Raw genomic sequence first — 15,139 nt, 5'->3', positions numbered from 1 at the left:
TTAGGCTTTTGCATAAAGTCAGGATACTTCAAATATAACAATAAGATCTACTTACAAAACTCAGGTCTGGCCATGGGCAGCCCGCTCTCTCCAATTCTCGCAGATATATTTCTCAACGATTTTGAAGAAAAACTATTAACTCCTTCCACCTTAAATCAAAATTCTGGTATCGTTATACTGATGATATTTTCCTCATCTGGGAAGATGATGTCAACAACCTCAATTTATTTTTAGACCACCTAAACAAGTGCCATGAAAAAATCTCTTTTACCTTCGAACTGGAATCCGATGACTGCCTCCCCTTTTCAAATCTGAAACTTACCAGATGTGCTAAGAGTATTAAAATCTCAATTTTTAGAAAGCCTGCTCATACTGATAGATACCTTCATGCATCCTCCCATCACTGTCCCCCACAAACATTTGGTATTATTTCCATCTTAGCTCACCGAGCAAAATCTTTACTTACAGAAGAAACAGAAATCGAAAATGAACTCCTTTTTCTTAAAAAAAACGTTTATTAATAATGGTTTCTCTCCTAAGAAAATTGACAAATTTCTTTCCCGCAGTCACTCAACTACTTCTGAAGATCCCTCTTCCCCCAGAGCCTTCATCTCTTTACCTTACATCAGCTCTCTTTCACCAAAACTGGCAAAAATTCTCAAGAACTTTAACTTCAGAATTTGCTTCACTACGACGCTCCCAAAACTTCGTTCAATACTTAGTAAACCTAAAGAGAAATATCTTTCAACTCAGTTTCCAGGAGTGTACAAGATTTTATGTGATTGTGGAAAGCCATACTATCGCCAGACTGCTAAATCCATTCTTCTACGTTTGGAAGAACACCGTAGAGATATCTCCTATAACAGGACTAGAGCCACCGATCTCTCTAGCCACGTTCTCTTTTCAGTTAGCTCAGACGAAGGCTGCCAACACATTGTGAACTGGACTCAAACTTCTAACATCCATGTGTGCTATGATGAACTCGAGAGAAAGATTTTCGAATCTAGAGAAATTTCTCTAGATTCTTCTCATATCAACAACAGCCTAAGTTTCAATCTCTCTGCCGCACACGTTGCCTTTGTTCAGTATTGGTGCACTCGCGACAGCGCGTAGTATACGTTTGTTTGGAACTCAAGCTCGCTTTTTGTTTTCAAACACGCTACTGTCTTTTTTGTACTTGTTCTGTTATTACAATTTTTAGTCTCTGTAATTCTTTATATATTTCTTTGATTGTGATACCTGAAGATGTTGATCTATTCAACGAAACTAGTAAACTAGTAGTATCTCTTCAAATATACCATGTCATCTTTTTTTCTCTCGGTATCAGTCATTAAAGCTTTTTCATATATTTATATATATATATATATATATATATATATATTTCTAGGCATTTATTGTAACTGGCTTTCCTTTCTTCTGCACCCATTACGGTCGTGTGTGTTATGTCTATATATATATGTATATATATATATATATATATATATATATATATATATATATATATATATATATATATATATATATATATATATATATATATATATATATATATATATAATTTGATTACATATATAACTCAAATTTGATTTCTTTTCTTTCTTTCTTTCTCTTTTTGTCTTCTTTCTATATCCTGTATTTTGCTGTTATTGTCGGCTGAGGATGAATTGGCCAGTCTCATTCTTTCTAGAAGGATTTATACCTCTTTCTCAGATCTCAAAATAGGCAAATCGGCTAGAAGAACCCATGCAGTTAACGTACACATTGACACTGGTTTCAAGTTCTTAGTTGCTTAGTCCTTAATTCAAAAACAAAACAAAATCATGAGAAAATGTTAATTTGTTTGGTTTCCCTCATGGAATTCTTCTTAGGCCTAGTAATTAAAATCTCCGAACGAGTGGTTTTTCCTGTAACTCTGAAGTTCGTGTCATCATCTTTTTCTTTTCTTTATCATCATCATTCGACCAACCTAGGACGAGTTTAGTTTCCTAATTAGGAGTTTCTAGTCATTTATTGTAACTGGCTTTCCTTTCTTCTGCACCGTAAGATTGTGTGTGTTATGTCTATAGATACATATTAGTTAGTTTCTTTGCCTTTCTTCTACAAATATGGAAGTAAGCAGTTACAGTGCAATATCGTGAGCTATCTGTTGGTAAAACAGATATGTGCAGGATATAGTAGTAGTAGTAGTAGTAGTAGTACTGTATTCCTGTTATGACTTCATTTATAATGTTCGCACGGCATATTGAAGCATCAGGGAAGCACTCTTCTTCAGAACTGGATGACCCTTAAAAGTTCAAATGAGATCTGATATGTATCTATAGAGTGAACAGTTTTCATCTTAAAAACTAATAGAGAGAAATATGAGTACACAGTTACCAGGAAGAATACCCTAAGACCCACTATAAGAATACCCAATATTAGGTATTCTTATACTAATTTTAATTGAATACTTTGAATACTAATTTTACCTGGTGTTTATAATGTGTGCCAAAGAATAAAATATATTCCTTATTATTATTTTTTTCTTTTAAAAAGTCATACTTTATGGGCGTTTCATATTCCCTCGAATTTTAATTGTGCACTCAAATAATGCTTGCATACTTCTACTCTATGCGCGCACGCACGCACGCACACACACACACACACACACACACACACACACACACACACACACACACACACACACACACACACACACACACACACACACACACACTGATATGTATCTATAGAGTGAACAGTTTTCATCTTAAAAACTAATAGAGAGAAATATGAGTACACAGTTACCAGGAAGAATACCCTAAGACCCACTATAAGAATACCCAATATTAGGTATTCTTATACTAATTTTAATTGAATACTTTGAATACTAATTTTACCTGGTGTTTATAATGTGTGCCAAAGAATAAAATATATTCCTTATTATTATTTTTTTCTTTTAAAAAGTCATACTTTATGGGCGTTTCATATTCCCTCGAATTTTAATTGTGCACTCAAATAATGCTTGCATACTTCTACTCTATGCGCGCACGCACGCACACACACACACACACACACACACACACACACACACACACACACACACACACACACACACACACACACACACACACACACACACACACACACACACACACACACAGAGAGAGAGAGAGAGAGAGAGAGAGAGAGAAATGTTTCGTTATATTCCTACCACGTAAATTATTGTATTTATACATTGTCTTCCAAAATTATGCGAGCACCATTGTTCTATAAATTCTTTATTTTCCAAACCACATTACACGTTGACCCATCTTTGTTCGTAATTAAAGATGTCCCCTAGATAGACTTTATGTTAAATGTTGATAAATGTAAGCAGATACTACAGCCATATCTCTATCAAATTAGTAGTCATTTCCCATAATATGGTTTAATGCATTAATCGCCTCGATCTCAGCGAATCCTGAACTCTTCCTAAACGTACTCTGTAAAGTTTAGATCGATGAATCTATACTGATCATCCTAAGCCTATCTCCATAGCCTTGAGATATGACATGGCGATTTTTCATGTTACTACTTAACTGAACTTTGCCTCAGAACTGTCACAGAGAAGAAGGCAATAGAGAATCGTTAAGAATGTTTGGTATTACGTTCGGCATTCAATTTTATCGCCACATTGAAACAAGGTCATTGCGAAAAGGGAACATAATGCACAGCACGAGACGCGTCCCTAGATATCACCGACCATACTTAACAGATCGGCGATACCCTCGAGGAAATGACGTTCTCCGGAAAGTAGCTGTATCGCAAAACACTCATCTGATTTCAGATGTGCGTATGATGATTCATCCTTCATAGGACAGCTTTCCAGCAATTTCTGTCACGTCACAGCATATCACTTCGAACTTTGTATGTAGTCGAACTCGAGCTTTGCATAGAGGGATGGGGCTGCTGTGTACAAGCCGAACATGGAAATTGAGACCATACATTGTTTGTATGTAGACAACGTTGTTTACAAGATACGTTGTCGTCAATTGCGAGATAAGCGAAAGTTACCGCTGTAATTCACGTTGCGTGAACAATTAAATGAATGTATCTCAGTGCATAAAAGATTGAAAAATTAAGAAGTCTCATAATTTCTTAATGGGAATTTGTAATAAAATAAAATTTCCTGCACTGTGAAGAAGGGACTTCGTCGTTTCAAAGCAGATGGAAAGCAGCACACGGTGCTAGACTTGAGCGGAAGTTTCTTAGTTGCATTTCCAAGCATGCGCGATAGCGAAAATAATGTTACCGGACGTTTCTAGGCGTTCAGCTCTCCATGGAGGTAGAAAAGGAACACGGCAGGAGAAAACTGTGGCGTTTCTTGTATCTTTAATATATGAAGAATGGATAGAAATAAGAAGAAAAGAAATAGAAGACTTAGAGAGGATATTCTTGCTGTAAAGAGATAAGTGTGAAGTCTTTAGTAGTCATTAATCCATATAGGATTTATTTCAGTTGAAGCTGAAAGAAACTTTATTGATTTCCAGTTCATATAGAATGGGCCCAGTAAAGTTTGTTTTATTTAGGATTCACATCTCATAAATGATTTCTAACTGTGGACATTGTTTTAGTTATTTCTTCAGACGTTTTCGTATAGAAGACAAAGATTGTTCTGAAGTGTTAAACTGTAGATATGGTTTTAAGAAGAATGTTGAGACTTTTAATGATGAATTAATGAGACTTTTAAAAATGAATTAACATGAAAAGTTATTCATTTTAAAGTGATGAGGTTTAAAAGTGATGTATTCAGTAGAGTCTGTTGCTACTTTCATATAGATAGTGAAGTTGCAGAAGTGTCTTGGATAAAGACAATATTTGTTTTATTCAGTGTTCTGTGATTTTATGATGCAAAAAAGTTTGACTGTTGTGTTGCTGTCATACAGAGAGCAGTTTTTGTATTAGTCTCTCGCCTGTGTCAACTCAAGAAAGAATAAAAGTTCTCTGAGAGACAAGCGGCTATGGTTCCATGATTTTTGTCTAGATAGGATAATAACTATTGGTTTATGTGATTGAAAGGAAGCTGTGCATATTAAAGTGTTTTTCTTGAGATAATATGAAGAATACATTATTGCTTGCGTAGTTAAGTAGTTGATTTGATGCCTGTATATAACTTTTTTTTTCATAAATTAAATAGTTTTATTTTGGCTACAAGGATGTGACTACTCAATCTCTTAATAGGTTAAATGAATAATTTAAGAGACTGAGTTACAAATGAGATATCCTTGGATAAGAACCTGTGTGCATTTGGAGTTTAGTTTTAGATGTTATTCTTTTTATTTTGAATTGAGAGCGCACACACACACACACACACACACACACACACACACACACACACACACACACACACACACACACACACACACACACACGCACACGCACACACACACACACACACACACACTAGCATCATGAACCCATTCCATATTTCGACAACAATAGGAGAAAAAGGTTACTAATGAGGTTGGAACTCAGATGGGAGTAACCGTTATTTAAACAAAAAATTTCAAACCCGCGTCCTCCTAGTGGTAACAATATTGTTCCTTAGTCAGAAAATTCTGATAAGATGATCAATTTTAAGAGCTCATCAACCAATTGATGAGTTAGCCAGTTTCATAACTAGTTGTAGGAATTTAGGATATTTTATCTCATTTAAGAGCAGTGGTGAGCTATAAGGGGCTCGCGCGAGCCCTTTGTTAATTTTTTGTCAAATTTGCGAGCCCCTTGTTCTTCTTGTTTACTTTTCTATTTTTTCGAAAAAAAAAATTGTTTTGAAACATATTAAGCGATAAACTCATATGGTAACCTAACAAAAATTTGTCTATTCGGCAGTGTATAGATCAGCTGTAATTATTGTTTCAACTTCTCTATAAAGAATGCGCCCAAGTTTGAAAATAAAAGAAGTGCATGCGCTATCTTTATCCTTCTCCCTTCTGGTAGCCAATCGTATGGTAAAACCAGTAGTCAATCAAATGTTTTATAAAATATTATAAAATATTTCATTGTTATTATATTTTGATAATTAAAAAATGGTTTTCTTATGTAAGAAAAATTAGCACATTTGATTGTGTGCAAATATTTTATGTTTAGATCATGAAATATTTGTTTAAAAATGATAGCCTTTAGAGGTTGATTGTCCTCTCATTGGAATTTGTACACAAGCTGTATTAATAAAGTTTTTGTGTGAAATAGGTCTTTTTTTTTTTTTTCTCGACGACGCTTTGTTAAAATTTCCATAACCCACCACTGGTTAAGAGGAAATATCGATTTCTCAATAAACAATCATAACTAAGCTCAGATTACGCTAACGCAACTGAGACGCTTGCTTAGCTATTTGTAATATAAAAACAACCAACGAGTAATTTTCCAATGAGCTTCCATTTTAACCATTTTAACTGTTTTAATATTATTCTATATAGAATTATATGCCAATAAATATGTTTAGTCACAGAAATTTTGCATTATGAAGGAAAAGGATTGTACATTCCAACATAAAAGTGCGGCTGTGCATTTGAAAATCGTGTGAAATCTCTGTACCCATTTGTCTCCGTTAAGAAGTATATTTAAATTCACTTAGAATTGGTTGATAATCGTATCTTCATTCGCTTCGCTGCATTGTAGTGTTATACTCTTTTCAATCTAAAAATGTTAGTTTACCAGAAATTGGATTCCTGCCTCCAGATATGATGCATTTTAATTTGACAGATTGTCTCCATGTTTACTAACTTAACCTGCTCATTAAGCCAAAGGTACTATTTTCTTATAGTGAGAAGATAAACAGCAAACACGACTTTATATTCGTTACAGAGGGCGTAACCATTATTTAGTTATTATTATAATGTTTATTATAATAACCAGCGACGTCTGGGTTGACATTTACAGCTGAAAGAAAGGAGTATGTCAGTAATCAATGACATGCTGTTCTCCGTTAATTTCAGTCATGTTTTTTTTTTACCAAAAAATGAAAGAGATTGTTTTATTCTTCTATATGCATGTTTGCTTGTATAATTTTGGGACTAGTTATAGCAGCTGGAAACTGTAAGAGAATTGCAATTACTGTGCGGCAAGAATTCAATGTGTGTGCAGAAATATTTCAGTTACTGCGTGGCTATGCACCCGCGCAGCTTAGACGGAACGTTGAGGTGTCTAATAGGCTAGGTGACATGTATAAATTGGTAACTTAGTATATAAAGAAAAAAAAAATAAACCGTACTCCATCTTTCTAATAGAATTCTATGTACTCATAAGCGATGTTACTTTGTTAGTCATTTGAGAGAAACATCATCCACACTTTATATCCTACTGGAACAACAGTCGTTAATCCCTGATTTTTCTCTCGTTTTTAAGACTTTATCTATTTTCCTCCTATATTCTTGATCCTTAAGTTGACATAACTGAACCTGAAATCTCACCTTTGTGATTATTATCGCAGTTTCTTATTTTAATATAGTTGTTTATAGATATCTTCTATGCTATTATGGACATATTTATACTTCTCTACTGTATTTGATATTAAAATAAAATTTATCCATATAGCTTCTCTTATGTATTAATTTTTTGTCCCCCCTCCATTTAAAAAAAAAATATTCTTATTTTTAATCATTATTTTTAAAATTATTCTATATAGCCTTCACGTTTGGCGAAGTGGTTACGTACTTACTTCCAAACAAGCAGCTACGGGTTCGAATCCCTCTCAGAGGATAGATGCTTGTGATTGTGTTCAGATAAGAGGTGAATTTCATCACCCCGTGTGCGAATACTATCTCCGCTTATTGGAGGCCTGAAGTGGCTCGAAAAAGTTCCATAAATTGAGATAGATCGCCATTTCCATAGTCCGGAAATCTTGGGAAAGATTTCCGGACTATGGAAACTCTTTACCTCGTCCATTGTACTGATGTACCATAAATTTACAACCTTTCCGCATAAAAATATAGAATTGTATGTTTTAATATTATTCTATATGGATTATATGTCCTCACACTATGTACTCAGTTGCCATTAATTTATCGGCTTGGAGAAATATATATATGAAAAAAAAAAAAAACTTCGTTGAAAAAATCCAAAGAAACAGCAAATAGCATTAAAATAAAACATGTGCGACTTAAAGTGAGTGTGTATACATACATTGACAGATATGATATCAAGCAGTTTTCTTTGTAAATAGTTTTGAAAACGAAGTTTTAAAACTAAGACAATCACATTTCTCATTAAATTTATTTCTGGTACATAGATATACGAAAACGAATTAGCGTTGTAATTACTCAAACGATGGATTTTGTTTTGAATTAAGAAAATTGTCTCTTCTTTAATAATAGTTAGCTTGTCGCTCCTTGTCGTTGCCAGAGTAACGAATGGAAAATTTTTATTATTTGCATACGCTTTGAAAGAATCGTTTATCTGATAATGGCTTTCTAAGGTAATCAGTGGTGTTTATGAAAGCTTTCCGATTGGAGATCTCATCAGCTTGCTTATAAAACCAGTTTATTTGTCTTCATCATAGGTCTTTCTTATTTAATTACAAAAGCAAAACTGTAGGTAAATTGAAGGAAAGTAAGAAAGAGAAAGCTTTGTATACTACCTGGAGACATTTTTCCTCTTAAGAAAAAACATGAATGTTAAGCAGAAACAAACCTTAGAGTTAAATGGCATAACAAAAAGTATTTTATGTCTCAAGGTTTCTTGAAAAAAAAATTATTACATATTTCTGCAAATATTTTGTTATCAGAATGTTGAATTTATAAATTATCATAAATGCTTTTTTTTTATTGTCAACAAATTGTATATTCCATATTTTTTAATTTAATTTTTGATGGTACACTGCATATAGGGTATAGAGTGAAAAACTATATTTTATATTAATGTTGCCAGTCAACTTTGTTTAGCTCAGTTGGTTAAACCATTTGGTTTAAAATACTTGGCTGAAAATCCGAGTATTTCCAATCAATGGAGAGTTAGCCGGTGGGTGGAGATGTTTTTCTCCAGGAAACTCGGATTTTTCGTCCTCTAAACAGATAAATCAGTCGAAAAAACACGCGCAAAAGGATTAATCACCCTATTCCATCAGACTTGGTTTTGAATACCTGCGCGATGAAGGGTGGCATATCACAACACTTAAAAACAATCTTCATAATTAAATTAAAGATGCCAAGAAATTATATTCTTGATTTAATTCTTTATTCGCGTGTAAGCAAACAAGGTTTGCGAGTAAAGTATTAGTATCCCATAATGCAAAGCACCCCTCTTTTCGGACATTATACCCCGACTGGTTACATGTTTATACTCAGACCGGTTTCGAGTTTTACGTCTGAAGATGCTATAATGTCATCTGCATACAGTAAAAAGCTAAGATTATAATAAATTTTGATATCAGATTTAATACCACTTTTCTTCATAATGTGATTCATATAGGTAATGAATAACAGTGGAGATAACGCGCACCCTTGTCACACACCTGATTTACATCAAACCATCTTCCTGTAACTCCTTCAGTTCTTCAACTCAAATATATATTAAGTATTGCTTTATATAATGCCCTATTGACACCATACAACTGTAGGGTTTTTTGAAGAGCTTTCTCTTGGCACCTTGTCATACACCTTTTTTAGATCAACAAAACTTAATACAAATTCTTGTTATATATCCAAGATTTATCAGCTTTTTGTATCAAAGTTAAAATTTTATCCTGCTACCTGAATCCAGCTTGTTCTTCATCTAGCTATCCTTCCACAATTTTTAGCCGTTTCTCAAGAATACTTGCATCGATCTTACCAGGAACATTCAGTAGGTAAATACCCTGGTAATTCTCATATTCAGTTTTATTTTTCTTTTGATAGATGTGTACTGTGAGAGCTCTACTCCAATCATCTGGAATTCTACCCTCTGACCTACTTTTCTATTATTTCTGACTTACTTGCCAAGAACTTTCCATATGCTTTCTTCTTTTCCTTGACTGTCTCTTTAACTTCCTAAGTTCACAGTGGAGTTCTGATTTTTCTGCCCTTACAGACAACCTTAGCACATGCCTTTCTGGCCTGAATCAGTCAATATATTCTTCAGAATTTGCCATTAAATCTACAAGGTTTGGTTCTTGTTTTCAAATTCTTTCATATTTTCCTCAATGATCTTTGTGTGTTTGAGTCTACAGTTCACCTCTGAAAGCTGCTCAACTTTGATTAGTTTTAAAACTTCCTTGCAAACTCCTGTTTTCAATATGAAATTTAATTTTGCTCAAGACTAAATGGTGATCACTTCCTATTTCAAATCTTCTGTATACTCTTGTGTCCTGAACCGATGAGCAAACATCGCTCTCAACTATAACATAGTCAGTGAGACTTTTCTTATTTTTTGCATCTCTTCTCCATGTAAATTTGTGCCATCTCTTCTCCATGTAAATTTGTGCACATATTTATGTTGGAACATGGTGTTAGTAATAACTAATCCATGTTCTGAACAGAAATCTAGCAGGTATTTACCATTATTATTAGCTTTATGCTTTTCTCCAAATTTTCCTAAAACATTCTTATATGTCTGGTAATCATTTCCTACTCTGCTGTTTAGGTCTCTAACAAGGATCAAGTTTTCCTTTTTCATTGCGCCAGCTGCCTTCTCTAATGTCTTAAAAATTCCTCCTTTTCTTCCTTGATAGAATTCGGTGAGACCATATGCACAAATAAGTCTCATTGACCAGTTCCTCATTCTGATACACTCTATTTGATATTACCTTTCATTCAAGAAGATTATGTTCATATTTAGTGTTGAATACTATAGATATTCCTCTTTTCCCTGATTGTTATTGCCTGAATATAACAGTTTGTATTTGTTGCTCAGAAAGATCTCACCTGATTTTGTCTTCTTTGTTTCTGTCGCGCCTATTATGTCGATCTGGTACTCATCCAATTCTTCTGCTAGTTTTATTTCTTTTCTATTGATACTTCTTATGTTGAAAGTACCAATCTTAAACTCTGTTGATGAGCTGGGACGTGTGCTGGGATTTGTTGCAGTAGCTGAATTTTCGCCGTTCGCTCTGGTTTCCTGTGGAAAACAATCTTACACTTGGATAAAAGATTAAACGAAAAATATAATTTCTTGGCATATTTAGTTTATAATATAACCAAGTGAAAAACACTTTCATCTATTTCCGAATCTTGATAATGATCATTAATTACTTAGATCAATAGAGTCGTCTACTTTTAATATTCCGGCTAACTGGATACAATTCTGCGTGATACGATAGTATGGTAATTTCCTTCCTATCACTTCTTTTAAGTTTATTAGCATAACATATTCTCTGTCTGTGGATAATAATTCTATGATTCTCTGTTCTTTATTATCTTTTAATTTTCATTAATAAATATTCTTGAGAGTTTTTTTTTAAATATAATCTCTAATGATTTAAACAAGATATTTTGAACCATTTTAAACAGATATATTTTAGCAGCGTATTGTCATGGTCAAATGCTTGGCAGTTGAATCCACAAATGAACAGGCATCATTCTGACTATGAACGATTTTCAGGAGGCATCTGTGACGATTAAAAGAAGTTAATCTAAACCAAACAGCTTGGATATTTTCCAATCTTTCGTCTGTCTTCAGACGAAAGTTTGGAAAAGGTATTGTACATTAATGCCATATGTAACCTCATTTGTTCTGTATATGTCCTGCTGGAAACAGCGACAGGAATGGCAAGTAGTTTCTACCAATGAAGAAAGTATGATACTTGACAGTAGTTTCGGTGAATCGGCAGTTATTGCTGTGCTAATATTATTGTAATAACAAACTTTAACTGTATACCATCAATAACATTCCTCTCGACTTTTCCGTTTTCTATTGAATTGTAATTTCCGTACTTTCATAAAATTCTTTAGTATAATCGTCACATTTAATTTAGTTTATTATATATCATAAGAAACGTGATGTTATCCTGAAGAGACCAAAAATAAATGTGTTTTACCTTGAACGTTGAGCACAATCCATGTAAGTATGGCACCCCAATGAAGATAGTTATTTGCGAAACATTTCCAGCAAGTAAGAAAGCATATAAAAATATTCACTACAAGCCATGGAATATTCTTCAGCACTCCAATCTTTGGGAAAACTGTATAACCCGGACTGGCTACGTATGATACGAAAAGCGATACCTTCAGAATTACATCCACGATGTTTACAATAATCAGAGATTTTTGCCTTTGGCGATGAGAATATTTTTGATAAGCATCTTCTAGATGCGTATCTTTGAAACTGTTAGTCAATCGGGGACACCTGAGTCCACCGTAACGAAAACCTTGTTTAAAATGAGCAACATGATTGTCAGTGGACTCGCTCAGAGGAAAAGATGGAAAAGGTATCAGACATGATGGGTTTCTGTCTGAGTTAATGGTGCTACCATCTACTGGGCCAGACATAAATGATGTATTTGAATTGACATCTGCTGCTGATCCATTATTGATGGAAATGTCAACCGAAGGTATGGTTGTAGTGCTTGCCTGATATTTTGTTGATGGACTCACTGAACGGCCATCTGTCATTTCCAGGAGTTCGCGTGAAGAAGCGTACGATTCACCGCATCCGCTGTCGGTTGATGACATTCTGGATACAAGCAAAGACACAGTGTGGAGGTATGGAGAACGAAGCAGATACCGACAGCTCTTGATTGGATTAGGAGTAATTACTCTGAGTTCCCTCAGTGAGCGAATACGTTTAGGCCAGGAGAATGTAGTACTACCTCTGAAATATAAACATAACTTGAATTACTAAATATGAAATTCAGTGATTAAAGCAGAACCTTACAAAATAACTTATTATAAATATTAAGCGGCAGTCAATGATTCCAATTAATTTAAAACTTACATTCAATTATAAGTTTTGCCATTGCAACATTGAAAAATAGACCATAGTCTGAAAAGAAGAAGAAAATGAATATTGGGCGTTTTCACTAATGCCATCATTGATTAATTTATACAGTATCGTACTGAAACAGTATTTTCTCTAGCTTTGGTTTATCACTCGGAAATTATACATACATGAAGCCAGCAAGATAAACAAGGATTATTTCGTAATGACAGACAGTGCTTTTATGCAAAAACGGAATTGTCTATATAGGGATGATGAATCTTTGTATGTTGTTTTCTTTAAGCCATATGAAACAACTCTACACCATAATGGAATTTTGTTTCAGAATTAGGTCGCATTTTAAAACTCTCCAAGTACAGTACTTTTCATCAAAATTAGAATCCTTAATATTATCAAGCATGTGTTTGATATTTATCAAACACTTAAAATCTAACTTACTCTTATGTCTTTGTCTTCAAGTCATGTTTCGTTATAATTCAAAGATAACACAAACAGAACAGCACTATTAGGATATGCAGATGATGTATACCTCATTGGAGAAACTGCTGATGACCTTAGGATAACATTTAGAAAACTCAACACTGCTGCTGAAAAACTGATTACAAATCTAGCAGGATAAAACAGAATAATTAAATACGTATATGCAAAAATCAAAATCAAGGGGGGGGGATGACTAGTTTCTCATTGTTAACCAGAAATTTATAAGTGCCATTTCCTTCAGATCATGGCATATTGATTACTCGAGATAGGAAAATTGTACGGAAATAATAGCTAGAATACATGCCTCCGATAGATCTTACATTCACTACATCATTTACATCATCATTGCCGGCCTGGTTGGCTGAATGGTTAGCGTATCCGCTATTCAACCAAAAGGCTGTGGATTCGAATCCCACCGTGGACTTGGATGGTTGTGATTGTCTGTGGAAATACTATTGGTGGTGGGCGGTAGATGTCGTTGGTGTAGTTGTAGTTGGTGGAGACAGCTGTAGAGTATGTGCCCTTCCTCGATGAGTCCTTGACTCCCTGGAGGTGTCACATAATAATAATAATTTACTATCTTCAAAACTTCTATCAAGCAGAATTGTAATAGAAATATATAAGATAATCACATTAGAGCTACTGCTTTATATGTAACAGGAACCTGGAGTATAACAGACATGATGAAAACGTGTTGTAGATCTTTAAGAATAAATTCCTCGGAAAAGTCAATTGACCTATAAAAGATAACGAAATTGGTGAACGAAGCTGAGGTAATCAACTATATGACCTCTACAGTTCCGTAATTCTACTTAATGAAATCGGAGCTTGCAGATTAAGATGGTGGAGATTGTAGGTGAAGAGAATGGCTAATCAAGTATTCAAGATGAAGCACGCCTGATGGAAAGCAACCTAGAAATAGACTGTGGATGCGCTGGGAGGATAATATCCAAAACGATTTAGCTGAAATTAGAAATTCAGCAAGCTAAAGAAGAAGAAAAGAATAAGAGAATTGTTATACACTGCTTGGAAAGAAGTCAACGGACACAATATTGTGAGGAACAAACAGCATTGGCTCCCACATTAATAAGATGCAGGACCTCCTTTCGCTCCGATGACTGCAGCAATCCTACGGGGCATACTTTCCACAAGCTTAGGATAGCAATCAATGGGAAATTTGATTTGGACTACTCTTCCTATAGGCATGTAATAAGGTCCTGGAATGTTGTTGGGCGGACGTCCTTTGACTTCACTCGACGCTCCAGTTCATCTTACAGATGGTCAATAGCGTTGAGATCAAGGCTCTATGGAGGCCAGTCAAGTGTGGTGATGACCATGTCCACGAACCATGCAGTTACGACAGGATTCATTGCCTTGCTGAAAAAGAACGGTAAGTTCAGTAGAAACACCGCAAAGTAGGAGGCATTGCATTGTGCAGAATGTCCAGATACCTCTCTGAGTTTAGGGCTCGTGGCAACACAAACAGAGATCTGAGGCAGAACCAGGAAAAAGAGCACCATACCATCAAACCGCCTACTCCGAATTTCATAGTTGGGATTACGAACTCTGGTAAGAGACGTTCAAGACGCTCATCGCGCATCACCCACACGTGTCCATCTGCTCAGTAGAGGGTGTAACGTGATTCCTCGCTCCATAACACAGCTTTCCAAGTTTCCATTTCCCCACTGTGCACGCTATTTTCACGACTGAAGACGACGCTGCATGTTGGTCGAGTAATGTGGGAGCTTGCATATTACGGTCATACCAAGGAAACACATGTTGTGAGCCT

General features: G+C 34.8%; 1 protein-coding gene across 1 annotated transcript in view; it reads right to left on the bottom strand.

Moving 5' to 3' along the window:
- Positions 1-15,139, bottom strand: part of LOC150094668 (adenylate cyclase type 8-like) — a 259,683-nt gene that overhangs the window by 149,878 nt on the left and 94,666 nt on the right. The window contains exon 3 of the mRNA XM_090411618.1: positions 11,972-12,744. Coding sequence (XP_090267744.1) covers positions 11,972-12,744 — 773 coding nt within the window. The remainder of the gene's footprint in view (positions 1-11,971; positions 12,745-15,139) is intronic.

The sequence above is a fragment of the Typopeltis vanoorti genome, chromosome 21 (genome assembly GCF_054136105.1).
Source record: "Typopeltis vanoorti isolate ZY-2024b chromosome 21, IOZ_Tvanoo_1.0, whole genome shotgun sequence".
Taxonomy (NCBI): Eukaryota; Metazoa; Arthropoda; class Arachnida; order Uropygi; family Thelyphonidae; genus Typopeltis; species Typopeltis vanoorti.
The sequence above is the reverse complement of the archived record's forward strand: the minus strand, read 5'-3'. Positions and strand labels throughout refer to the sequence as shown.